Source organism: Ceratotherium simum, chromosome 27, assembly GCF_057802395.1.
Source record: "Ceratotherium simum simum isolate JZ-2026a chromosome 27, ASM5780239v1, whole genome shotgun sequence".
Classification (NCBI taxonomy): Eukaryota; Metazoa; Chordata; class Mammalia; order Perissodactyla; family Rhinocerotidae; genus Ceratotherium; species Ceratotherium simum.
In genome coordinates this window covers 9746201-9773719 of record NC_141926.1, presented here as the reverse complement: position 1 = coordinate 9773719, position 27519 = coordinate 9746201, and the positions used below count along the sequence as shown (strand labels likewise).

General features: G+C 45.2%; 1 protein-coding gene and 1 long non-coding RNA gene across 2 annotated transcripts; one reads left to right on the top strand and one right to left on the bottom strand.

Annotated features, from left to right (window-relative positions):
• Window positions 1–1021: 1021 nt before the first annotated feature.
• On the bottom strand, window positions 1022–4860 carry LOC147913402 (uncharacterized). The gene is made up of 2 exons (XR_015548710.1): window positions 4720–4860; window positions 1022–1152 (listed from the first exon to the last, which is right to left on the bottom strand). It is a non-coding gene; the product is annotated as an uncharacterized LOC147913402 (long non-coding RNA).
• On the top strand, window positions 4772–25592 carry CHAF1B (chromatin assembly factor 1 subunit B). The gene is made up of 13 exons (XM_087418109.1): window positions 4772–4906; window positions 5345–5477; window positions 7048–7165; window positions 7541–7644; window positions 10978–11074; window positions 12929–13013; window positions 14542–14635; window positions 18351–18420; window positions 18516–18607; window positions 21100–21262; window positions 22067–22498; window positions 24112–24206; window positions 24778–25592. The coding sequence occupies exons 1-13, from the start codon at window positions 4781–4783 to the stop codon at window positions 24867–24869; spliced, it is 1701 nt and encodes a 566-aa protein (XP_087274235.1). The 5' UTR covers window positions 4772–4780; the 3' UTR covers window positions 24870–25592.
• The last annotated feature ends 1927 nt before the right edge of the window (window positions 25593–27519 follow it).

Sequence of the window (27519 nt, the reverse complement as noted above, 5' to 3'; positions counted from 1 at the left end):
GATGATTTTCTTGCTTTCTGGTGTAATAAGGTGTTTCAGGCTCATCTAATACATTTCCTGATCTAGACCTGGAAAGAGCCCTTCCTCTAAAGAGTTCTGGTTCATTTCATGGGGCATGCTATTTAGAGACCATAATCTCAGCACAAATATAGTCATTGCTTCTCGTCTGAGCATTTCTTCTAGGCCTTTATAGTGAACTGAGTTAGGAAACCCTTTTTTTTATTGTGAAATTTTTGTTGTACATTATTGTTTATCAGTCACCATGTAAGTGCATCCCTCCACCCCTTGTGCCCACCCCCCACCCACCTAGCCCCTGGTAACCACCAAACGGTTCTATCTGCGTGTGTTGGTTTATCTTCCACATATGAGTGAAATCATGCCCTTTTTTTTTAGGAGAAAATATGTATTGAATACCAATATTGCCAATTTTAGAGATTTTATTTATTTTCTTAGATTTCATATTTCTAGATTTCTAGACTTTTTTGCTGGAAATCTTTGTTCCTAACCCAAAAATATAATTATTTATTTGCTTTTCCCAATATATAGATAAACATATATGTATGTATATACATATGTAACAATATCAATATCACTTTAGCCGTAGGATGACTGAGAAAGTTTAAGCTTTCTTTGGGATATTATCACATTTCTGTGTTTGCCAATCACTTGAAATAATTCCTTCTTTTGTTTATCATAAGGCTTCTTCATCCATGCTGTTCCTCGTGTCAGTATTTCTTTTTGATTGCTGAATAGAATTCCATTGTATGAACATGGCACAGTTTGGTTACCTTTTCTTCTATTGATGGATATTTGGATTCTTTCGAATTTGCGCTATTATGAATAAAGCTGCTATAAACATTCTCATGCAAGTTTGCTTTCATTTTTCTTACATATATACCAAGGAGTGGAATTGCTGGGTCACAGGGAAAGCATATCTTTGACTTTATTAGAAACTACTGAGCAGTTTCCTAAAGTATTTGTCTTGGTTCAGGCTGCTATAACAAAGATACCATAGACTGGGTGGCTTAAATAACAAACATTTATTTTTCACAGTTCTGGAGGGTAGGAAGTCCAAGATCAAGGTGCCAGCAGATCTGATGTCTGGTAAGGTCACTCTTCCTCGTTTGCAGATGGCTGTCTTCTCACTGTATCCTAACATGGCAGAGAAAGAGAGAGAGAGAGAGTCAAGTTTCTTCATCCTCCTATATAAGGACACCAATCCCATGATGGGGACTCCACCCCATGACCTCATCCAAACCTAATTACCTCCCTAAGCCCCCACCTCTAAATACCATCACATTGGAGATTATCCTTCAACAGGAATTTTGGGGGGACACATTCAGTCCATTGCAATTTGTATCATTTTATACTTCCACCAGCATTGTGCCAGAGGTCCTATGCATTCTGTGCTGGTTTCTAACTGTCCTTTTCTCCTATTTTTCTTCTGTCTTTTTATTCTGATAAAATTTGCTCAACTTCTTTTCCCAACCCTGTATTGAACTTTCAATTTCAGCTATTAAATTGTTTGTGCATTCTTATTTCCTATTCTTTAATAATGTTTTATTAGTACATATTCAGACTTCAGATTTTTATTCCAGAGTTTTCACACTTAGAAAAGGAAATCAGAGTAAAGTGGGTTCAGAGAAGTCTTTGTTTTTGAGGCCAAGTTAAGATTTATTCCTTTTATATTAACTTTCACTATAAAAATGTTCTTGGGAGACCAGATAACATTGGTCCCCTTGGAGTGATGCAGTTCTGCTAAAATCAATGCTTGGAGCCCAAACTGAAGTTTGGTGGTTGGTGAGGCATCTAGTTGGAATCACTTACAGTAGAACTTCTTTAGTCCAGCCTGGTGCAAAACTGAGGTCTCGACCAAATACCGTTCGTTCTTTTTTTTTTTTTTTTTGAGAAAACATTTGGCCCAGCCCAGGGCCCCACTTGGGCCACCATCTCCTCCTCCTATACCTTTCATAAAACTGGCTAAAAGCATCAACCAGCATTTATATAAGAATCCATGTCAATTCTTTTTCCTAAAAGTGCCAGGAAGTGTTTGCTCCCCAGATGAACCCATATGTTCCTTTTATCAAGTAAAAGCTATGCATCCTGAGGTATTTGTTTCCTGGCCTTCTAGGAAGCTCATGGATAAATTATTCCATCTGGAAAATTATCTGTGCTACATCCATTTCTGCCTTCTGATTTACAACCTCACTTTAAAACGTTAAATTCTGTTTCTTAAAAGTGTTGATAACCACATCTGCTAATTGAGGTATAATGTAAGCAATCCAGGACCTGAACAATCCCATAGCTATGAACTCTCCAAAACGTTCTAGAAGCCAATAAATAAAAAACAGAAATCTCAACTTTTTAAAATTAATTAATTAATTTATTTTTCCCCCAAAGCCCCAGTAGATAGTTGTATGTCATAGCTGCACATCCTTCTAGTTGCTGTATGTGGGACGCGGCCTCAGCATGGCTGGAGAAGCAGTGTGTCGGTGCGCGCCCAGGATCCAAACCCGGGCTGCCAGTAGCGGAGTGCGTGCACTTAACCACTAAGCCATGGGGCCAGCCCAGAAATCTCAACTTTTGTTTGCAAAAGGAGGAAGAGACTTCATTGAGTTCAGTGCCATGATATCCAGAGAGAGAGGGAAGAGGGAAAGGGGGGTGGTAGCATCACCTGGGGCGGGCTGGCAGGCTGTCTTCTGCAAGGTTGCACAGGGGAACACTGGTTTTGCAATCTCTTGGCCTTGAAGGCCCAGAAACCTGCTGTTAGTTGGCACAAGGAGAGCGTCCATCTGTCAGGGCCAATCTCATCTCAACCAAGCTCCCAGACTAATGTGTGCAACCAGGAGTCCAGTTAACTTAGAATGGGAGTTAAAACTGCCTTTGAAACACACATGTCCATATGACCTGCTCATTCACGTCCAAAGGCTCCTGGGTCATTGCCCATCCATCGTTTTCCATCACCTGTCCCACTGCCCCTGCTTTGTGCCTCTATTGTCAACTGTGAGTTTCTTGTTTAGTTTAGTTTCTTAGTTTAGCTTGAATCCCCATCTCCCAGAGCTGCTTAACCAAAACTATCACCTGAAGCCCGTTTTAAATGCCCCCTTCTCTTCAAACTTTGAGCCTTCAGATTCAAAGTAACCTCATCCTCAGAACTGTAAGAACACACTGTTCCTTTCACGCTCCTTTTCACATTTTTTTTTAATTATAATTATTTATGTGCATGACTACAGGAGGCTCGAAGACAGTCTCTGTGTTTTATTGATGTTTGAAACTCCAGAGACCAAGACAGGGCCTGATACAGGTTACAGCTCTCATATATTCGCTGCACCAGTGAAACACTTGGTAATCTTGGTCAGGTCTCAAGAGTTACAGCCTCCCTATCTGTCCTATAGGACGCTCTTTTCCTTTTCCTGGACTGTAAATTCCCTGAGGGTAGTCTGAGTAGGCTTTGCTCTCCACTGTGTATCCAGCGCTGGCATAGGGTCCACCATATAGCAGATGCTCAGTAAATGTTTCCTACAAGAATGAATCAACAAGGGAAGACATGATTGAACAAATGGATCGATGAACTCATCCCTTCTTCCACCGCGTGCGTCGGTCCGGGAGGGAATTAGTGAACCGGCAGTGGGCAGCCCTGATTCCGACGACTCAGCGGCGCTGGACCCCCCTCTGCGTCCAGGCCAGGCGCCCTGTAGCTCCGCCCACTAGGAGGCGGAGCACCCGCGGAGCCCCGCCCACACGGAGGCGGGGCCTGCGGCGCGCGGGAAGCGGCGCGCGCGGCGGCGGGAGGTGGCGGCGCCGCTGACTGATCGTGTACCTGCAGGTACGGCTTCCCCGGCACTGGCTTCGGCGTCCCCGCGGGGCTCCCGGCCCCTCCGGGTGGGGACGAGAGGCTTTCGCTGAGGGCGGGCCGCGGAGGCCCGGGAGAGCTCCGGAGTAGCGCGCGTTCGGGCTGCCGGTGCCCGCCCAGGCCCCAGCCCCGCGCGGCCTCCATCCCGCCAGGCCCGGTCTCGGCTTCCCGGGCCGAGCGCCCCGTGCCGTGCGGCCTGGGAAGGGAGGGGTTCCCTCCCCCGGGCGGTCTCTTCCTTCTGGCGGCCCCCTGCCCCGGGCGGCCCCGCCCCTGGGAAGGAGGGGGTCTCCCGCGGCCCCGGCCTCCAATCCCTGCGGCCTCCTCCCTGCGGCGGCCCCCTCCCCCCGAGGCACCCCCCCCGCTCCGGGCAGCCCCTCCTCCTGCAGCCCCCTCCTCCGGGCGGCCCCCTCCTCCTGAAGCCCCCTCCTCCGGGCAGCCCCTTCTCCCGGCAGCCCCCTCCTCCGGGCAGCCCCTCCTCCCGGCAGCCCCCTCCTCCGGGCAGCCCCTCCTCCGGGCGGCCCCCTCCTCCTGAAGCCCCGTCCCCCGGGCAGCCTCATGCCCCGGGCGGCCGGGCCCTTGCCTCTCCAGGCGCTCCGGGGGCGGTTGAGCGGCCGGGCCCTGTCCCTTGCTCTGGGTGTTCCATTTTGCTTTTCCGGGTGTAGCAGAAGAATAAACTTAACAGCCACGGCTCAGCGAAGCATTTTAGGTGGACCTTGCAAGGTGTAACTTTAGAGATCAGCATTAACATCCTTTCCCAGTACGGCGTGTATTTTTTAATGGTGTGCAGGTTGCCTGGTTCATAATAAACGTTCAGTAAACCTATCCTGCTATAATATTCAATTCATTACCAACAATTTTCAGCTTACCTCTGTCTTTGGAAGGAAACGGTGCGCGAGGAATTTTCTTGGCGCTTCAAGACTCAGGAGGATGAAAGTCATCACTTGCGAAATCGCCTGGCACAACAAGGAGCCGGTGTACAGCCTGGACTTCCAGCATGGCACGGCCGGGAGGATCCACAGACTGGCCTCCGCAGGGGTGGACACCGCTGTTCGGGTAAATGGGGCGGAGATAGAAAGGCACAGGGAAGCATGATTGAAGCAGCATTCTCCATCGAATGGCAACAAACTCCAACTACTTCCTTATTTAGCCCAGAGGGGTAAATTCTCAGGGCCTTGAGTGAACAATGAAAGCAAAAGAGAGCAGCTTTCTTTGCTGGATAATGTTCCCTAGATTGATGTAACTGGATGCCTATTATTTTAGAATCCTGAGCCAGATTCCTATTGGGGAACAAAATGCAGTAGACAGTGGTAGGAGGGAGGATGCAGGCAATGGGACTATTGGTTTATGTTTCAGATAAAAGTTCCTTCATTTTATGTTTCAAAAGAAAAGCTAAATTTTCTTCCTGAAAATAAGCATAGTGTTGTTTTAATATGCACAATATGATAGGTGCTCATAATATGTTTCTCTGAATGAATGTTTTGGTATCAACAGATCTGGAAGGTAGAAAAAGGGCCAGATGGAAAGGCCATTGTAGAATTTTTGTCCAATCTTGCTCGCCATACCAAAGCCGTCAATGTCGTGCGTTTTTCCCCAAATGGGGAAATTTTAGCATCAGGAGGAGATGGTGAGTATTGTTGTACTTTAGAATTCTTGAGAAACCAGATACCTCTGTGTCTCGTGTTAAATAGTGAGATTTGAGCTGGATCTGCTTTCTTATTTTAGAGGTCGCTTGACCTTCTCAATCTATAATTTAGTAAAATAATAGTGTGAGGGGTGGAGGACAGCAAGCTTAAACTGAGAAGATTTGTGCACTAGTGGCCCCTTTCCCACTTGCTCCCACCGGGCTGTTTGGAGACAAGTAGGAGGGTGCTTGCCATTCTTTCAGAGTCCCAAGGCAACTGTTCTGGCCTTGTGTGATTGTTAGTTTAGTATCTGTAGTGATCACAGTCCGTTCTGTGTCTCTGTATAATTAATTAATTAATTGGCTTAGGGAGTATCGTCTAAATGGCCCTATAAAATGTATTTGTTTGGTGGGAGTGCATTGATTCATATATGCTTCTTGTGCTTAAATGGCATAAAACTATATAGAAAAAGTAAATCTTTTTACCATGTTTTAACCTTAAAACTGTCTAGAAGTTAGTACAAAATAAAACAAATCTCAGATTTTGTTTGCAGAAGGAGGAAAAGAGACATGGTTGAATTCAGTGCTGTGATGTCCTGTGTGTGTGTGTGTGTGTGTGTGTGTGCGCGCGCGCGCGCGCGCGTGCGTTTGTGTGTGTAGTGGGAACATCACCTGGTGGGGGCTGGCAGGCTGTCTTCTGCAAGGTTGCATAGGGCAGCCCTCATTTTGCAAAGTCCTTTGGCCTTGGAGGCCCAGAAACCTGTGCATGGAGTCCAAGTCTGCACACAGAGAGTGTCCATCTGTTGGGGCTAATCTCGTCTCGGCCAAGCTCCCTGACTAGGGTACACACCCAGGATCCCAGTTAAGTTAGAATGAGAATGCGTGTGTCCCTATAACGGGCTCATTCACTCTGCTCCGGTGGGCATTCCTCAAAGGGAAGCTGAGTCATGGTCAGGAGGCTATGTGGTGAGCGTGGAGTCAATGTAGGGAGTTAGAGGGCTCAGACAATCGATGACATCAGGCTAAGGTATCTATTGCGTACATGGTATTAATAGCTAACACATCTATGGGCTTACCGTGTGTCAGGCATCATGTTGTTAAGTGCTTTATGCATATTAACTCATTTAATCCTCACAACCGCCCTATGAGGTAGGTATACCATTATTATCCCCATTTCACAGGTGAGGAGACTGAGGCATCAAGACAGTGACTTGCTGAAAGTTACACAGCTAGGAACGATTTGACAACCCTTGTGTTGGTGGCTCCTTGTTTTTTTCCTATTCAGCCATTTATAGGTTATGCCTTTAGATTTGTTAAGGTAGTCAGTTGCTTTGCAGTGGCTGGCCTGGGACCCTTCTGTTTAAGGTGGCTGTGCATAGCTCTGATCCGGTATGAGTTTGATTTTGTTTTGGTTCAAAGGCAAACCTATTTTTCTTGTCCAAATTCTTGGAAATAAATCATCGTGGCCATAGTGTCTATTGAACAACGTAAATATTGTTCAGTACTCTAAAACTCCAGAAATGAAGGAACATGCAATAAAGGATGCCTTGTCTTTAACTGAATCGCTCCACAGATGCTGTCATTCTGTTGTGGAAGGTGAATGATAACAAGGAGCCAGAACAGATAGCTTTTCAGGACGAGGACGAGGCTCAGCTGAATAAGGAGAACTGGACTGTCGTGAAAACCCTGAGGTAAGGTGGGGAGGGACCACGGGAGTGATTCATCTTTACCATCTGAGTGCATTTAACTGATAGGCATTTTGACTTTTATGTCTAACTTGAAACTTTTACTTATGCAAGACAGAAATAAGAGAATAGTTTTAAAAGATAAAAACATGATTAAAATCGATTTTCTTAGTTTCTGCTATAAAATTTTTCTTAGTAAAATTGAATCGCTTTTATAGACACAAATATCCTTGAAGGTGGTAGATTATAACAGTTCCAGTGGAAATTTATAGAATCCCATTCTCATGTATGGTCCCTGAGTTTACCTTTAAATTTTTGATAGTTTTTCTCTCCTTGAGACAAGAATTGCTTTTTCTCCTCTTTTTCCTCTTTGGATTCTAGGGGCCATTTAGAAGATGTGTATGATATTTGCTGGGCAACTGACGGAAATTTAATGGCTTCTGCCTCTGTGGATAACACAGCCATCATATGGGACGTCGGTAAAGGTAGCTGATGTGTTTTTATTATTATCTGGGGAAGGAATATTCCAAGTGTCTAAAAAGCCGAACCTGCTTTACCTTTAAAGGCAACAAGAAGAGTTTCTTTAGTGAACTAAAGTAGGTGGTAGCCTCAGTGGGTTAGGGATTAGCCTCATATGCCGTGAATCCAACTTGGTTTTAAGGGTCCCAATCAGAATGTATGAGTTTAACAGTGGTGTCGTGAAGCAAGGTAAATCCTACATCCTGGAGATGCAGACATGAGGGGACAGGGCTGATCCCTGCCTTGGTGGAGCTCAGGATCTCGGGAAGATTAGCAAGTCGTTATAATTAACGGAGCATTGCGTGCTCATTGGTGGGGTAAGAGGGATCAGGTTTCCATTTTAGGAGATGAAGGAAGGGCACGGACATTTTGCTGGTTTTAAAGAACCTGCTCTCTAGTTGGGGAGACAGTAGACATGTGAGAAGTTGTGTAAAAATAGCAGTGAAGTGCCAAAAGCCACTAGTGGCTAATGCCTGACCAACCCTGCAGTCCTTCCCTCAAGCTTGATGTTTTCTCCTGGATCCCTGCCTCTCTGGTCTAATGTGCAGGCTGCTGGTTCTCCCCCACCCCGAGCGCCCGGGCAGGGAGTCTGGAGGTGGAGTGGCATTCCTCTTGCCACAGCACCGCACCAGTCCACTATTCATCAGCTCTGTAGAAGTCTCTGTTGTGTTTAGTTCCGTGCCATCCAGCTAAACCATCCTCTCTCTTGCCTCATCTCTGTCAGGCTGTTTCTTTTTTTTTTTTTTTAAAGATTTTATTTATTTTATTTTTCCCCCCCAAACCCCCAGTGGATAGTTGTATGTCGTAGCTGCACACCCTTCTAGTTGCTGTATGTGGGACTCGGCCTCAGGATGAACGGAGAAGTGGTGCCTCGATGCGCACCCGGGATCCGAACCCGGGCCACCAGCATCGCAGCGCGCGCACTTAACCACCAAGCCACAGGGCCGGCCCCATGTCAGGCTGTTTCTAATCAGTCCTGACATTCAGCAAAACGGAGGACCAGTGTCACTGTCTTCCTCTCTACCCCAAATCTGATCATTGTCCTGGATAATTTCAGCGTCGTGTGGACAGTCCATCCAGCACCCCCTGAAGCCAGTTGTAGTGACCTTGAACACTGCCAGCATGCTGGGCATTATTTTAGGTGCTGGAAAAATACACAAACAAAATGGCTACATTCTAGTGGGATGTCAGATGAATGTACAAACTGGTATAATGTCGGGTAGTGGTAGGTGCTGTGAAGGGGTTGGAGAGTTACAGGGCAATCGGAATTATTTCAGGGAAGAGTGTTCCAGCCTGTGGGAACAGCAAGTGCAGAGGCCCTGTGGTGGGAGTTGCTTGTACCCAAGGAATGGGAGATCAATGGAGTATATGCGAGGGAGGGAGGGAGGAACTGAAGTTGGAGGGGGACAGGCCACAGGGCATGGTAAGCCGTGGGAAGGTTCTTGGATTGCATCTGAAGTGTGACAGCATATGCTGCTGAAGGGTTTTGAGCAGTAGAGTAATCTGATTTTATTTATGTTTTAAAAAGATGTCTCTGGGTAGCACGTGGCAAATCTGTCTTTGGAGAACACAAGAGATAGTGAGGGAACCTGCTAGTGGGATATAAGTAATTCAGGAGAGAGAGGTGATAATGGCTTGGGCTAGGGTGCTAGTGATGAAAGGGGTGAGAAAGGGTTTGGTTAGGATATAATGTGAAGAAAAAGCTGATAGGATGATGATGCGTTGGTTGTAACGTCAAGCTTTTTGATAACTGGGTGAACGTTGGTGCCATTTCCTGAGATTAGGGACACGGGGAGAAGGAGCGGTTTTGGCAGTGAATGTGGAAATCAAGGTCACATCCTAGATCTCTGTCTTTTTTTTTTTTGTAAAGGGTTTTTTTTTCTATATGTAACATAGGCAAAATTTAGTCAGTAAATTTTTATTTAAGGAATTTCACGTTAGGATTCCTTCTAGTGCCCATCACCTTAATTCCTTCCAAGTCTGAGTCATAGTCTTCAAGATAGCCCTTTTAAAAAGAACTTTTCCTTAATCCAGAGTTGTCGTGTCGATCAGTCCACAGTTCTTTTAGCTGGGATTCTTTGAAGACCTCTGTCATTTTAACTGCTCTGTCAATGACATCTTAAATCAGGTGTCCTGCTCCCCCACCAGAACCTTCTCCTTCAATTCTCTCGACACCCTTACTTTCTGCTCTTTTTCTTCCTAGAGCCCTCAGGTCCTCTGAGCCCCCTATTTCCTAGTCTGTCAGCCCCTTCTGGCCTCTGTTATTTCCTCTATCCAGCTTGCTTCCCAGATGATCATTTATAAACATCGTCAATTCCCTTGGACCCTTTTCTTCCATCTTACCTACTACCAAGACAAACCCCAACCCAGGACCTCAAGTGTGTTGCGTTTTCCATCTCTGGGTCACGGGCAGCTTTAGCGGGCAGTGGGGACTGAATGCAGCGGGTTGAGTGAATGGAAGGCGAGAGAGTTGGGAGAGTGAGTGAGTGAGTGTAGACCACTCTCAGAGAAGAGGGTTTTGGGTTTTGTTTTTGTAAGACTGGCCAAGGCTTCCTAACTCCCTCCTCTTTTTATCCAAGTAATCTTTTGTGTAACTGGTTTCATCTTGTAAATATTTCCCCCGAAGTCCCTTTTCCATTCCTGTTAGCATTGCCCTGGTTCCGGCCCTCCTCTCTCACCTGCTCTACACCACCTCCTAACACTTTCTGTGCTCTTTTGGAAACCTCAGTTTCATCTTTACAATGCAGATCACTTCCCAGCTTAGGGTTTTGCTGAAGTGTGTTCCTCTTGGCCTATGCCTTGAATACCCAGGGCCTTCTCCTTGTACACATCCCTCTTTCCTCCTTGTTTTGCTATCCTTGGCCTTCCACCTTACCCACTAGCAGTTCTTGGTGACTTATCACTGCTCCATGTGCTCAAGCTTTTACCCCGGGGATTTGCTTAGAATGCCTTCTTCTCCCCTTCGTTGACCCCCTCACCTCGCCTGACCTGGCGAACTGCACTCGGAGCTCGTCTCCTTCCAGACCCTCACTGCCTGTTTTGTTAGCTGTCCCTCCTTCTCTGTATCGTGTTGCAACGTGCTCACCTGCTCATGGGTCTGTCTCTCCCACTAAGCTGTGAGCTCCTCGGGAGTGGGAGCCGTGTGAAGTCATCTTTGTGTCCCCAGAGCCTGACATAGAGTCTCTCAGTTCCCGCCTGCTGAATGGTGGAAGGGTAGAAAGGAATTATATTTAAACTGTAGTTTATACCCTTTGTGCTTGAGTAGGTTTTGGTAATGCTGTTGTGTGCTTTATTTGTAGGACAAAAGATCTCAATTTTTAATGAACATAAAAGTTATGTGCAAGGAGTAACCTGGGATCCTTTGGGTCAATATATTGCTACCCTGAGCTGTGACAGGTACGTTAGTATTTTTTTTTTTTTTTTTAAAGATTTTATTTATTTTATTTTTTCCCCCCAAAGCCCCAGTAGATAGTTGTATGTCATAGCTGCACATCCCCCTAGTTGCTGTATGTGGGACTCGGCCTCAGGATGGACGGAGAAGTGGTGCCTCGATGCACACCCGGGATCCGAACCCGGGCCACCAGCATTGCAGCGCGCGCACTTAACCACCAAGCCACAGGGCCGGCCCCATAGGTACGTTAGTATTTGACAAGTTGTCTTCACCTCTATTTGCTTGAAATTTTTCTGCAAAGATATTTTTATCATAACCAATGTAAACCATAGTCTAGCTTTGATTCTTTTGTTTTTGTTTTCATATAAAGCATTTTGTTTTACTGTTATTATTACAGCATAATAAGAACTTGGAGGGCTGGCCCCGCGGCTTAGTGGTTAAGTGTGTGCGCTCCGATGCTGGCGGCCCAGGTTCCGAACCCCGGGCGCTCACCGACGCACTGCTTCTCCGGCCATGCTGAGGCCGCATCCCACATACAGCAACTAAAAGGATGTGCAACTATGACATACAACTATCTACTGGGGCTCTGGGGGAAAAATAAATAAATAAATAAAATTATTAAAAAAAAAAAAAAGAACTTGGAAACTAATTAGGGCAAGTGCCTTACACAAAGTTAGTACTTAGTGAAACTTTATAAAGAGCTTTGAATTGCATTTGAATTTCACAGGCAACTTTTAAAGAAAAAGTCTTTTATAAATATGACTTAAGCAAGAAGAGGTACCTAGCGGTAGGGTTGGAGTATTTATTTCATTTTTTTTTGTGTGTGAGGAAGATTAGCCCTGAGCTAACATCCAATGCCTATCCTCCTCTTTTTGCTGAGGAAGATTGGCCCTGGGCTAACATCCGTGCCCATCTTCCTCTACTTTATATGGGATGCTGCCACAGCATGGCTTGACAAGCAGTGTGTTGGTGTGTGCCCGGGATCCGAACCTGGGAACCCTGGGCCACCAAAGCAGAGTGCACGCTTAACCGCTGCACCACTGGGCTGGCTTGCTGTTTATTTCATTTTTTTATTACAGTTTACTACTACAGTGATTTTAATGACTCCATTTAAATTCATATAAAAATAAAATATTTTGTCCTTGTTGAAGAGAGGTATTATTGTTGTGTTTACTGGTATAATTGCATTTAATTATGTTCTTAGAACAAAGAATTAAAAAATCAGAGGTGCTGGACATATTACTCATCAGTCAAAATAGTCCTTTTGAATATTTATTCAACTACTTTTAATTATAGCAAATTTCAGATGGCCCTGGAATGAAAGCAATATGGAAGAGTTAGTGTTTATTTTTCATAGACTCTCTTGTTATTTTCTAAATTTCATTTATTTTCTGATATACATAGGTGTTTTAATCAGGCAGTTAGGAGGAAAACAATCTGATTAGGTAGTGGGAATAATATGGATTACCAGCAACCAAATTTACCTGCTGGGGTTTTCTTTACTCTTGCAAATCCCTGAGGGTGAGACTGTTTAACCCAAAATAAACAAATTGCCACTGGGCTGAATGTCCAAGACCTGAAAAATCAGGCCAGGCCTAAAGTACATCTAATTTGAGAAGTCGAAACATTCAACGAAAAATGAAATGATGACATGTTTCCCCACTTCATTAGTGATATCATTTAGGTTGTTAACACTTGCTTCTGTCATAATTAGTCAGTTAAGTGTGCAAGTCATTGGTCAACGGTTTGGCAGGCTGAGAATGGTTTAAGCGATCATCAGTTTTGGTAATACCTTGTTTCTATGTGAAACGTAATTCATTTACTAGAAGAGATAAATCAGACTTGTCTTCTTTATTTAGGATCCTGAGGGTGTACAGCACACAGAAGAAGCGTGTGGCTTTTAATGTTTCAAAGATGCTGTCTGGAATAAGTGCTGAAGGAGAGGTATGCAATATTTTGACGTGTCATTTTAGCAGTACTTTAGTTGAGACTTAGGAAGTCGTGAGCTCTTCCCTATCTTGCAGCTGAATCACTGGTCTCCAGGACCTGACACCTGAACCACAATAGGACTTCCTCTCGGACAGTCAAGGCTCAGTTAGTGTGGTGGGCTAGTCTGTCTGGAAATGGGGACCTCTGGGGGCCGGGGGAGAGCTGATGATGGAGGATAGTGGTTTCCACCCCTGGCTGCACTGTACAGTCACCTGGGAAGCATTAAGAAATATAGGTGCCTGGGCCTCACCCCCAGAGATGTGATCCCTTGGCTTGAGGTCTGCAGGGCCTCCGGGATTCTGAGGTGCAGCGAGGGTTGCACTGCTGACCTAGGAGGATCCCAGCGCTAGGCACCAGGAAGGCAGGTGGGTCAAGCGTGCGATTGTCCAGCCCCAGGCAGTACATCATCTTGGCGGGTAGATAGACAACTCTGGTCGCAGACAGCAGAGACCCAGACATTGGGCTGGTATTCAGGAATAGGACCGATTTTGATTTTTGAAAGAACTGGCAAATGAAAATAGGACCCTGGTCCTAGAAGGATCCAGACTGCTGAGGCAGGCACTTAGGTGAAAGGAGCAAGTCGGTTACTGGAACAAAAAAGGGACTGGTGGGAATCCAGTCCTGGGGCGGCAAGTTGAGGCAGTGTGGGCTGTGAGCCGGCTGATGCGGAGCTGCCACACACGTCAAGGAGAGTAATGCCTAGTTCCTTGGGCTCTTGAGAATCAAATGCCTAATGCTTATAAAGTGTCAGTGAATGGTTCCACGTAGGTGTTCAAGAAATGTTGTTTGAAAAGAGGATATGATTGCCTGTTTAATAATTGTTTTCTTTTAAGAAGTGTTCATTCAGTTGGAAATTCTAAATGTATACACACAGATAACAAGCAGAGTGTTGCTAGTCGTCTTCCTGCTTTCTCCCAGTCTCATTCTCCAGACAAAACACTGATGACAGCGTGGTGTGTGTTCTTACAGAGGTTGTCTTTTTTTAATTTAATTTAATTTTTTTGGAGGAAGATCAGCCGTGAGCCAACATCCGCGCCAATCCTCCTCTTTTTGCTGAGGAAGACTGGCCCTGAGCTAACATCCGTGCCGATCGTCCTCCACTTTATGTGGGACGCTGCCACAGCATGGCCTCACAAGCGGTGCGTTGGTGCACGCCTGGGATCCGAACCTGGGCTGCCAGCAGCGGAGCGTGCGCACTTAACCGCTGCGCGACGGGGCTGGCCCCAAGGTTGTTTTTTTAAAAAACTAATTGTAGAACAACACATACACACAGACACATACACACGTAGCTTTAACAAAAATGGGTGATCAGTTCATGATTAGTCTTGCAGTCTTTTGTGATTATTTGATTTGTAATATGCTTCAGTTTCATTTACTATGTCAGTAATAAATGACAGTATGTAAAGAAAAAAATATAGGAATTGGCAGTCCTTGACTGTGAATGTAAAGATTTGGAATGATGTTTAAGCGTTGTGTGCCACAGGCGAGAAGTTACCGGATGTTTCATGATGACAGCATGAAGTCGTTCTTTCGTAGACTGAGTTTTACTCCTGATGGATCTTTGCTCCTCACACCAGGTGTGTTTACCAAAGCTTTTGATTTAAGGGCATGATGGAGCAGTGGTGATGTCTCTGCTCCCCATCTTGTGATGCTTGGTTTCAGTGCAGTGAATTCTGATTAGAGCAGTGGTCCCCAACTTGTGCACGCATTGAAACCTCCGGGGGAGCTTCAAATAAATACTGGCTTGTGTCCCACCCCCAGAGGTTGTGGTTTGATTGGTTTGGGGTGTGTGGCCTGAGTTTTGGAAAAGATTTCCATGTGATTCTAATGTGCAGACAAGTTTGGGAGCCACTGGACTGGTGAGACATTTCCTCTTAGATAAACTTAACTTTTAAAAAAGTTTAATGGGGGCTGGCCCCGTGGCGTAGCGGTTAAGTGCGTGAGCTCTGCTGCTGGCGGCCCGGGTTCGGATCCCGGACGTGCACCGATGCACCCCTTGTCAGGCCATGCTGTGGCGGCGTCCCATGTAATGTGGAGGAAGATGGGCAGGGATGTTAGCCCAGGGCCAGTCAACCTCAGCAAAAAGAGGAGGATTGGCATGGATGTTAGCTCAGAGCTGATCTTCCTCACACACACAAAAAAAGTTTAATGAATGCTTTTTCACTAGACATGTATATGGAGGTCATAGTTCTAAAGCTAAAGTGCCTTTGTCGTTTTTATTCTCCTCAATAATGAAGCAGCTTGTTGTGACATGATCTAGACACGGGGACAAGTTTGGTTGGAATAGCTTGTGGGAGTGGCAGTGGTCAAATCTGAGAGGTCAGCAGAATCAGCAAGGACAAGACAGGTTCATTGTCTACAGGGAGGCAGGATCAGCCAGGGCAGTGCTATTGCCAGGGTGTTCTCAGAGGAGAGTGTCCACTGCTCTCCATGGCTTGGGTGCCATCCTGTGTATGAAGACGATGACACAGCCCAGGGCTGGGCCATACAGGAGAGCACAGGCCAGGTTTGCCACTAAGTGTTCCAGCCAGGCTGGGGGTGGGGGCCCAAGAGGGTGGGAGTCACATGTGCTTGTGTGGGTTAGGCTTGAAAGGACATGTGGGAATGACAGTGGCTTACGGGGGGTCTCAGGACCACAAAGAAGTAGTTGCATAAGTATATTATTTACTAAACTCTGTAACTAATCCTTTACTAAATTTCAAATCTAAAAATATTTTCAGTTAAAATCAGGTACCAGATGGGTGTCTGCTATCACCATTGTTATTCTTTGTGGTATTAAATGCAGGAAAATGAGAAAATGAAATTACAAAGATTGGAAAAGAAGAGATAAAACTTTGTGATAGGATTGTGTTTCTAGAAAATCCAAGAGATTTAACAAATACTGTCAGAATAAAAAAAATTTGGTAAGGTAGTTTGATGTTGTGAAATACGTAAAAATCTTTATCTTCTACACTAGAATAAGTACTTAAAATGTAAAAAGGAAAATTATTCCGTTCATATAACAGTGCATAACCCATGAAACATGGGAATACATGAGAAAAAATTAAATAAGAAAGGCACAAAGCGTTTATGAACAAGACTAGAAGGTCTTATTGAAGGTTATAAAACAAGTTCTGAAAAAATGGAAGGATATTTCATGTTCTAAAAATTAACATACTAATTGATTTCCAATTAGGATCTCGTTAGAGGTTTTTTTGTTTTAATTGGATGACATCTCAGCTTTGTTTGGGAGAATAGTCAAAAAATATGAAAAATAATAATATTTGAGCAGGCGTTTGCCTGACTAGATGTCAGAAGATACTGTAGTGCTACTGTTATCAAATTAATATGGTGTTGGTGTAGGAATAAACATAGATTAGTGGACCAGAGCAGAAAATCCAGGAATAGATCCTGGGATAGAAGGGAACTGAGTATATGACCTGGGTGGTATTTCAATGGGAAGAATGGATTATTGAGTGAATGGTGCTGAAATGTCCAGCTGTCTGGAAGAAAATTAAATTAGACCTCTAGCTTATATATAAAAAGAAATTCCGGGTGAATTCAATACTTAAATATGAAAGGTAAAAATATAAAAGTCTTGCAAGAAAATCTAGGAGGACATTCTAGGAATGGGGAAAGCCAGAAGCTCTTAAATGATAGTCCTATCTGAGTGTATTTGAATGTAGAACTTAGGTATGGCAAAAAATACAAGTAAAATCAGTAGACAAATGATGGATCTGTAAAATAATATTTATGGTACAGGAAAGAGAGAGCTAATACATGTCATATACAATGGCTCTTCCAAATTAACAAGAAGAGCAAAAAAACAAAATGAGAAAAGAAAAATCCAGAAGAAAAAAATGAGTGAAAGGTACAAAAAGGCAGTTCATAGATGAGCAAATCTACGTGTTCAGCACACATGGGAGAAGGTTCAGAAACTCAATAATAGTCAGGGAAATACAAATTAAAGTGGCCTACAATAGGTATCTCTTTATTCTTTTCAGACTGGAAAAAAGTGAAAGTATCTATTGCTGATGGGCATGCGGAATGTGGGTATTGCTGGTGGGAATGTGAATTTGTACAGCCTTTTTGGAAAGCAGTCTGGTACCCATTAAATGCATGTACCCTTCAGCCAATCTGTTCCTCATTGGAGACTCAATTCCTTAAGAAATGAAAACATAGTATGTAAGAGTATATGTTCAAGGATGTTTATTGCAAGCATTGCTTATAGTTGTAAAAAAACAAAAACAACAATACTTATTAACAGAGAATGGATGAATGAAATGGTATTTTCATACCAGTGAATATTAGGCAGCTACTAAGAAAAGAATGTGTTAGTGCTATGCAAGTTAACTTTCATGAGTAGTTGACTGAGAAAAGCAAAATAAGGAAAAATATAAATAATACCCCATTTTGTAAAACAGACTGGAAAAACCCCCACCATATGAGTATGTATGCGATTGAGTTATAATTGGTTGTAATGATTATGTGAGCATGGAGGAAATAGAGAAATGACATCATGGTTTGTTCAAATGGATTACTTGGGGATGGAAGGATGGAGTGAGATGGGAAGAGGGTAGAAAGACTATTGACACTGTCTACTGCCCTCCCCAGTAGACATGAAATGGTCACATGGAAGATTATATATGTGTGTATATGTATCAAGAAATATTAACATAAAACAGGGAGATGTTTCCAAGAGCAACTGTGTTTGATGGTCGTTCTCTGACAAGGTCTGACCTGGTTTAAGTGCATCCTGGGGTGAGTGTAGAATAGCTCTCAAATGTGGGCTGCTCCCCAGAGCAAAGTCAGCTTCTGCAGGGCTGGAGATTTCAGCAGAGGGCTAGGTCTCCTGGCAGCCTCCTGGCTCCATCAGGCAGATGGGAGAAGACCCGAGTCTCAGCCTTTGAATGCCAACTGAGGTCGGAATCCAGGGACAGAGAGCAGGGGCATCTCGTCACAGTGCTTCCACCAGCAGGAATTGGCTGGATTCCCAAAGGTCTTCTGTAGCAAGGGCTCTCCACTTTATGTTCTTGCTGCCCAGGCCTGGAAGAGGCTCTGGGGTGACTGAGCCTCTCAGGTGAGGTGACACTCAGGTGAGACGATAGGCAGGTACAGTTGGTGTAAGGGCTGAGCCCAGACTGTGATGAGATGTTTGTATTTGTCCTTAGTCACAAAAACATTGTCCAGGGAATACATCTATTGGGAAAAATATTTTCCAAACGAGAATTGGATGCTTTTGGGTCTTTGCTGGTGAACCGTTTAATAAAACACTGCCTTTCCTTCCTCTCCCTCCTTTCCCTGCTTCCCCAGCTGGGTGTGTGGAATCTGGTGAAAATGTAACGAATACCACTTATGTTTTCTCCAGGAAAAATCTTAAAAGGTATGCAATTGAAGACACATTTGAAATGTTCATCCTTTCTTTTTGGTTTTGTTGAGTAAAGGTGCCTTTTCCTAAAACCATGATTCATCTTTCAGGCCTCTTGCTCATCTTCCGTGTCCTGGAAAAGCCACGCTTGCTGTTCGCTGCTGTCCGGTCTACTTTGAGTTGAGGCCGGGGCTGGAAGCAGGTATACTGGAAGCACAGTGGTTGTGTTATGTTTTCCCTCTGGGGCAGGTCACCAGGTGGGGGTGGTGATTTGGATTTTATCTTATTTGTGGGGAAGGTGAGTATGTGCATTTGGTTCAGTTTAGTTATTACTCTTAAGAGCTGGAGCAAAGACTGATGTTACCAAAATATGTGTTCTTTTTTTTTTTTGGCTTGAGGAAGATTCGCCCTGAGCTAACATCTGTGCAAGTCTTCTTCTATTTTGTATGTGGGTCACTGCCACAGCATGGCCACTGGCGAGTGGTGTAGGTCTGCGCCCGGGAGCCGAACCAGGGCTGCCAAAGCAGGGCACAACGAACTTAACCACTAGGCCATGGGGCTGGCCCCTGTGTCATTTTTTTTTTTTTGCATTTGTCTAGAATACACTTTCTTTGCTTAAAGCCACTTTAAAGGAATAAAAGTACTAGTTTTGTTTTTCTACCAAAGCAGGTTGAATGTCATTCATTATCGATTTCCTTTGCAGTAAAATTATGTATGAATTGGATTTTTGTTTGTTTTTTAACTTTTTTTTTCTCCACTGGCTGCTTTTAAGATTTTTCTCTTTATCAATGGCTTGAAGCAATCTGATTATGATGTGCCTTGGTGTAGTTTTCTTCATGTTTCTTGTGCTTGGGGTTCATTGAGATTCTTAGGTCTATGAGCTTATAGTTTTCATCAAATTTGGGGGATTTTGGCCATTATTTCTTCAAATATTTTTTCTGTCATCCCCACTCTCTCCTCTTCGGGGGCTCCAACTACATGTGTGTGAGGCCATTTGAAGTTATCCCACTGCTTACTGATGCTGTTTACTTGTGTTTTTTCTTCTCAGTGTTTTATTTTGGATAGCTTCTACAGCTATATTTTGAGTTCACTAATCTCTTCTGCTGTGTAATCTGCCCTTGGTGCCATCAGTGTATTTTCCATGTGACATTATAGTTTTCATCTCTAGAAGTTCGATTTGGGTCCTTCTTAGATATTCTGTGTCTCTACTTAACATGCTCTGTCTTTGCTCTTGCTTCTGGAACACGTGGAATAGTTTTTATAACAACTCTTTTAATGTCTTTGTTTACAAAGGGTTGACTTTGATTGATTTTTTTTTTCTCCTCATTGTGGGTCATATTTTCCTGCTTCTTTACATGCCTGGTAATTTTTTATTAGATGCCAGACATTGTGAATTTTACCTTAGTGGATGCTGGATATATTTTTATTCTTGTAAGTATTCTTGAGCTTTATTCTGGGATGCAGTGAGGTTACTGGGACACGTTTGCTTCTGGTGGGTCTTGCTGTTACGCTTTGTTAGGTGGGATCATAGCAGCATTTAGTCCAGGGCTAATTTCCCCACAACTGAGGCAGTGCCCTCCGAGTATCCTAATCGATGCCCCATGAAACAGGAGGGTTTCCACTCTGGCTGGTGAGAACACACACCGTTTCTGGCCGTGTGAGCTTCAGGGACTGCTCTTTTTTTCCTGTAGTCCTTGTTCCAGGCTTGGGTCATTTCCTCAGCTGAGGACTCAGAGGGCCCTGCAGGGCTCTGTAGCTCTCCCGTCCCCGCGCCTCCACCCCGTGAGCCCCAGCTGCCCTGGCCTGTGTGGACTCCCAGCTCCGTCTCCTCAGCTCAGGGCGGCTGCTGGACACTGCCTGGGTCCACCTTTGCTGGGCCTGGAAACTCCAGGCAGTGAGCAGAGGCAACTGTAGGAGTTGCCTCATTTGCTTCCCATCTCTCAGGGATCACTGTCCTTCATTGCCTAATGGTCAGGCCCTGTTACTCCATGGCTGGAAGCAGAAGCTGTTTTAAGGTTTTAATCCTTTATGTGAATGAATATAGTTAACTTGAAAGAACATTAAAACATCTCTTGATAAGACATTTCCACGTGACCTTTATTTTTCCTTATCAGAAAGCAACCCCTCAGGTTGACTTGCCTCATTCGCACATCTTTTCTTTTCTCTTCTCTTCTTTTGGGACCTCGGGTGCCTGTGATTCTTGGATTATCACATGGTGTCTTCATTGGCTCATGCATGGTTCTCCTTTATTCATAAATAAAATAACAGAACTGAATTCTTTTTTTTCTTTTTTTGTGAGGAAGATCAGCCCTGAGCTAACATCCGATGCCAATCCTCCTCTTTTTGCTGAGGAAGACTGGCCCTGGGCTAACATCTGTGCCCATCTTCCTCTGCTTTATATGGGGTGCTGCCACAGCATGGCTTGACAAGCAGTGCATCGGTCCATGCCCGGGATCCAAACTTGAGAACCTCGGGCCGCCAAAGCAGAGCACATGCACTTAACTGCTATGCCACCAGGCCGTCCCCGAACTGAATTCTTTCGTAAAGCATATAGCAAACTAGTCTTGAGTAAAATTATGTCATTTATGTCTCCTAGGAGAGGGCTTTTGGGGGGAATTTGTTATTTGTTTCCTTCAGGAACTCTGTTTTCACTTGTTTTACTTTCCTTTCTTTGTCCCTACTCCTCCCATGCAGACAGACCCTCACAGGAGCCAGGGATGGAGCTGGTGAGCCTGCCCTACCGCTTGGTGTTTGCTGTGGCTTCCGAAGACTCTGTGCTCTTGTACGACACCCAGCAGCTGTTCCCTTTTGGTTACGTGTCTAATATACATTACCACACCCTGAGTGACGTCTCCTGGTGAGTGGCCAGTGGCGATGGAAGGGGGATGGAGGAGGTACAGTGCACGTTCTCCTGGAGGAGATCCTTGGGTCAGGGGGCCTTTCATCACCACTGGTGGCTTTTTTGGCCCTTATTTACCAATTTTTTAAAGGAATCAACATGAAGAGGAAAGCCATTTCTAATTTGCCACAATACTGCTTCCTGTTGTGATGGCAGTGGGTGCTAATGCCCTTCAGAGTGCCCTGTGGAGTTCATCTAATTCTCATACACTGAGGGCAGCCCCGTGGGCTCCCCGGTCATTTGGGGACTCGCCAGGCCCTCTGAGAGGAAGCCCACACCTGCTGCCCAGAAAAGGAGTGGCCCCAGAACCGTGCCTGTCCTGAGGTGTCACCTTGCACTCGCCTTTCTGCTTGAGGTCCTCAGCACCCTGGGTCCCCATTCAGCTTCCACTGCCTGCTGGGCCCAGCCGAGCTCCAGCCAAGGCCGGCCCACCCCTCATCCAGATCTTGCTCTTTTTCTCTTCTTTTAATTTTCTTTTTATCTTGGAAGAACAGGTCATCTCACCTTTATTCGGGTGACTTTGACGACAGTGCAGAGATGTTGTGGTGCCTTAGAAGATCGAGGGGGTGCTGGGGAAGGAAAGGGTGCGAGTGAGGAGCTCACATAAACCTTCCTTAGTCATATTTTTTCCCGACTTTTGCCTTCAAACAAAGCTTGTGATTTTGCTTGAACTTCCATTTTCTAACTAGTAATGAGAGCGTTAGGAGTGGCCTGTAGATTTTGGTAAAGTTTCTAACTTTTTCTCCTGTTTTGGGAACTAAGGTCCAGCGACGGGGCCTTCCTGGCCATTTCTTCCACGGATGGTTATTGTTCGTTTGTGACGTTTGAGAAGGATGAACTTGGAGTACCTTTGAAAGAGAAGCCAGTTTTGAGCATGAGAACTCCTGATACAGCAAAGAAAACTAAGAGTCAGACACCCCAGGGGTCTTCGCCGGGACCCAGACTGGTAGAGGGAACGCCCACCAGCAGAACCCAAGACCCCAGCAGTCCCAGTACACCACCCCCTCAGGTGAAACAGTCTCCAGCCCCCACAGCAGCCAAGGACACCCCCGCGACGGCTCCTGGTGCCAGAAGCTCCTTGTCGGGATCTTCAGAGGAGAAGACCTTGCAGCCTAGCAGTCAAAACATGAAGGCCCACCCATCCCGGAGGGTCACTCTGAACACATTGCAGGCCTGGAGCAAGACAACACCCCGGTAAGAACCTCTGATGGAAGAGGAAATTGTTATTGCGGTTGACAAACAAAATACAGACTGAGAGCCCCCAACCTTTAACAGCTGAAATTCCACATAGCAAGTACTCATACTGCTGCCAGAGAGAGTTCTTAATGTCACATCTGAGAGAGCCACTTCCCTGCTTGGAGACCTCTGTGGGTCCCCATCTCCTACCTGTTGGATAAGGTCCAGATGCGTGTGCACGGCACGTGGATGGATTGGTGGCAGCCCGCCATCCAGGACTGTGGCTGCTCACTCTCCTTTGCCTTTTGTGCCTTAATCTCTAGCCTGACCCTAAAGTCGGGTTCCCAGAGCACAGTCCGCCCTGGAGCCTCTGTGCCTTTCCTTTCCTCCGGGAAGCCCTGGACCTCTGCTCCCCTTGGTGACACTACAGTCCTCCTGGAAGACCCCTTTGGATGTCCCTTCAGCCCTTTTCTCTGTCACAACATATCACATCACATTCCCCTGTTAGATTATAAGCCCCTTTAAGGCAGGAAGCGTGTTCCCATTCTTTACCTATGTTCTCTTGCCTGGAACAGTAACGGGTACTTCACAGGAGGTAGGAATACAAGGAGCATCTTGAGGCAGGTTGTGCCACATCCAGCAGACTGGCTCGTGGTAGCTATGTCTGGTCTTATAATAACCCTTCCAGGTGATGCCACGGTTGTTTTCTTCCTGCTCACGTCAGTCTGGTTTGTAAACCTGCCTGAGTTCCCTGCTGGTGCTGCTCAACACAGTCCTCTGTCACCCAGCAGCCGTTACCGCCAGGTTTCGTTCCCACGGAACTGAGAGGGAAGTTATCCCCTCTGACTCTATGCACTGCCTTCTCCACCAGTCCCTCCACCTCCTAACCTTCCAGATAATTACACTGGGGAGGGAGGTGGTCTGGGGAGGGGATGCAGCAGGAAAGGGTGGTGGTGACGGAAGACAATGGAGGCACTGTTGCCTCTCACATTCTCCGCTGTGTCCACATGAGTTCATTGGCAGATCCATAATAAAGGTTCGGTGTAGTATTCGCCTCTTTTTGAATCTCTGATTTCTTTCTGCAGACTAGCAATGTTATGGTTTCTTTTTTTTTTTTTTCCTATTTGTTTTTAGGTGAGGGAAGTGTTCTTTGAAATATTTTTGGTATTAGAGTTTTCCCCCCTGTTAATTTCTTGCAAGCTTCTTGCAGTTGTAATTTTTTTTTTTAAATAATAGTTGTTGAAAATTAAGACTGATTTTAAAAAAGAATTATCTATGTTTTGGAGCTTTTCATAGTAGAAACCATGTCTGACAGCCTTATATATGCAGCATCCAGCCAGGTGTTCAGCATACCATTGGTAGTTAGCAAAACACAGGTTTTGAAACTTGTGGATAGGTTAGGGTCTAAGTTGACTATTATAAATGTGATAGTTTAACTATTACGTGAACGTAATCCTTAGTTACTAAATAAGTGGGAACATTAACATTAGATTTATTGCCTTGTATGATATGATCAGCTGAAAATTTTAAATGTTTCCTTTGGGCAGTTTTGAAATTTGGTATCATACATAAACAATTCCTGTGACACTAATGAGCCGTGTACCCATTTACTTCTTTTTTTTTTAATCAAGGAGAATAAACTTAATACCCTTAAAGACAGATACTCCACCGAATTCTGTACCAACCAGTGTAATTTCCACCCCTTCCACAGAAGAAATTCAATCAGGTAAGTGATACTGTTACTGGTTAAATATAATTAAAAGATAGGATATCTTCTCTTTGTTCTTTTGGAAATTAGCACCACCTAATTTTAAGTCAGTTCTGAGGAAGCAAGGATGCATCTTACTAGACCCATCATTGAAACTCATTGGCTGCCTGTTATTCTCAGCAGGGAGACCACCTTCCCGTGAAAGCCCTCACTGTGAGGTAGATGGTGGGTCCAGGAGATGGTACAGATCAGGGTTCTCAGCTCGGCACTGTTGACATTCTGAGCTGGATAATTCTTTGTTGTGGGGGCTGTCCTGTGATTGTATGATGTTTCTCAGCATCCCTGGACGCCGGTACCCACCCCCCCAACTCTTGACACTCTAAAATGTCACCAGACATTGCTCACTATCCCTTGGGAAGCAAAATGACCACTGATTGAGAACCACTGGTATAGATCCTTCCCCTTATATCCACATAGGACCTCACCAGCCAGTTCAGTTCCTTGTCTGGGCACAAAATTTGTTTTGTTAGCATCTGCTCTTAAAGAAGTCTTCTCTTACGTGCCAACCTTGTGTGTGTTGCTGTTTCAGAGATGCCTGGAGACCCTCAGGGCAGTCCTCCGGAGGTAAAGCGGCCCAGACTCCGTGAACACAAAGACAGTACCCAGGGTCTGGACCCTTGAGGAGACCCGTCTTGTGCTTGAAGGCTGCCAGGTCTGGGGACCCCCCTGCGCACAGGGAAGGGGGTTAGGCTGAAGACACCTGAGACCATCAGACAGAGCCTGGCGGACACTCGTAAATTGATCTCTGTAACAGGCGATATACATGACCAGTTTTTCTCCAGAAATATCTGGTATTCAGTATACATTTTTACCTCAGAGATGAGAACATTTAATAGACTAAATCCTCTTTTTGATGAGTTTCTGAAACTGGAGCAGTTCCACGTTATCTGGTGTGAAAATCAGTAAATCTTCCCTTGAAATATTTACATGAAAGTACAGACACTTTATGGGTGAACTTCTAACGCTGGAATTAGAAAATAATTTGAGAAGGTTTATTCTGTTGAATTTTAGAGTGTTCGAATGATTACTAGGTTTAGCTTCTAAATAGTTGATTAATTTTTGGAAGTTTGTTATGTTTGCTTTCTGATTTTAAAGGAAATAATGCTCATTCTAGAAAGTTAGTAGAGTGAGGTAGAAAAAAACAGCTTGGACATGGGACTCACCTATCATCTCACCACCAGAAGGAACCCTTGTTGCTGTTTTGGTATATTTCCTTCTTCACAATTTTTTTTTGTTTTTTTAAATGGAGAGAGTTGAGATTTTACTTTAGATACAGTTTGGTATCCAAATAGGTTAACTTTTTAGATGGATTTTTCAGAGCAAAAATAGTAACTTGACTTAGCAGTTTATGCCTCTGCCTTTGCTTTCTCCGGTCGCTGGGGTGAGGACACATTCTCTTTCTCTACTGGGAGTAAATGTGAGACGTATGAAGTGCAGTTGTTGGCCCCTGAGGAGGCAGTCATACGTGGAGTCTGCTCTTGGCTCAGGAGACACTGGGCAGTATGATGGAGAGGGGCTAGTGGGCCTGTGGCAACTGGGTGGAACCCCAGTTGAGACACTGCGCTGCTGCATCTCATTGAAAAGGGGGATTAGAGTTGAATCTCATGATGCTCGATGCCTGTCACTTGGGCACAATGAACATGATGAGTCATGAAGGTTCTCCACCCAGGGCTTTCTTCCCAATCTGAAAGAGATCAAAGAGAGTTCAGGACCCACCAGTCAAGTCTCTGATAAGAAGGGCTGAGGAGTGGAAGAAGGTGCTCTTTTGAACTCAAGTCAGCAGCAGCAAAGAAAAGAATTTGATACTTCTTTCCGTTTCTTGCTTAATCCAGAACCAAGTTAACCAGAAAAAGAGTTTGCCTCCTTTTTAGATGGGAAAGTGGCAAACTAGGGATAATTTACAGTGTAGAGAATTGGAAGGTGAATACGTGCATGGTTGTAATAATGCAGGTGTGGTCACATTCACTATGAAGATATTTTAAAATGTCAAATAGTGTCTGTTTGACCAGTGGATTGAAATCACCCAAAGAGCTGACAAAAATACTGATGCCTTGTCCGCCCTCCAGAGGTCTGGCCTGGACTGGTCCTGGGGCAGGGTCTGAACATCAGGATTCTTTAAAGCTCCTTGAGTAATTCTGATGCTCAGCCAAGACTGGGAAATCATAAGAGAAAAGGCTTTCCCTGGATGTGGTCTCTTCTGGTTAAATGCTTTTCCACCAAAAGCTTTTTCTGGCTTCTCTCTTGTTCATCGCAGAAAACCATCTCCTTTACCAGGGCCACAAACTGAAAGGATGATGTATAGGCGATGCCATCAGCTTTTCAGAGAAAAAAGATCACTTTAAACTTCCTGCGGCTGGAGTGAGGTGTATTTTCTGGTCATTGACCCCTGTGCAAACCAGAGTGACCAGGCGTCCCGTGTTCTCAGTGAGTGGGCCTGCTTCGCTGGCCACACCTGGTGGAGGAAGGAATGCTCGGTTCTACACACCTGTCTCTTGTGCAACAATAACAAAAGGGGGAATGCGGGGTGCACCTTCAGCCAGAAGTGTGTATTTATGGACCTGACTGCCTGTTCATCAGCTGTTACCTCAAATGTAAATGACAGAAGTGGCAGTAGAAGCCCAGGTGATGGTACCTCAGAGTCCTGATCTGAAACCGCCTGCTGCCCTCTGGGTAGTTTATTGGGAAGCCCTCTGCAGAGGGATCCTGACCTGAAGGTTGGGCAGTATCCCCTCTACAAATGGTTGCTGTTTGTGGGCACTGTCTCACCATTCTGGATTCATCGTTGGATGGGGTATGTGTTTGTTTTGCACAGTGTGACCAGGTATCTCGGGCACTCTACTATCAGATCTGGATCCCTGCCGTGAGGTGGCTAGAAGCAGGTGAGTCTTGGGGAGACTGCTCGGGGGATCTTGACATGCATTCCCTGGATTCTGGGAGTGTGATGGTGGGGACCTCCACCTGTGTGTCTGAAGGAGGAAAGCTGGTGGGGTTGCCCGGGCAGCAGTGAGGAGAGGGGGCAGCAGAGGATGAAGTCCCCATTACACACCAGGCACACAGTGGGTAGGGATGTGTGGGGCCTCCTCGGGGCCCACAGTGGGTGACCAGGCCCAAGCCATTGTGAAAGGAGCCTCCCCAAGCAGGGTGTCCCCCAGGACAAGGGCACTCAAGCGGACAGTCAGAAAGGGTGTGCCGCAGGGGCGTGAGTCACTCCCAGTCCTCTGACTCATGTTTGCCCCCTGCAGCCACTGCCGTTGTCCTCGCTGAGAGCACC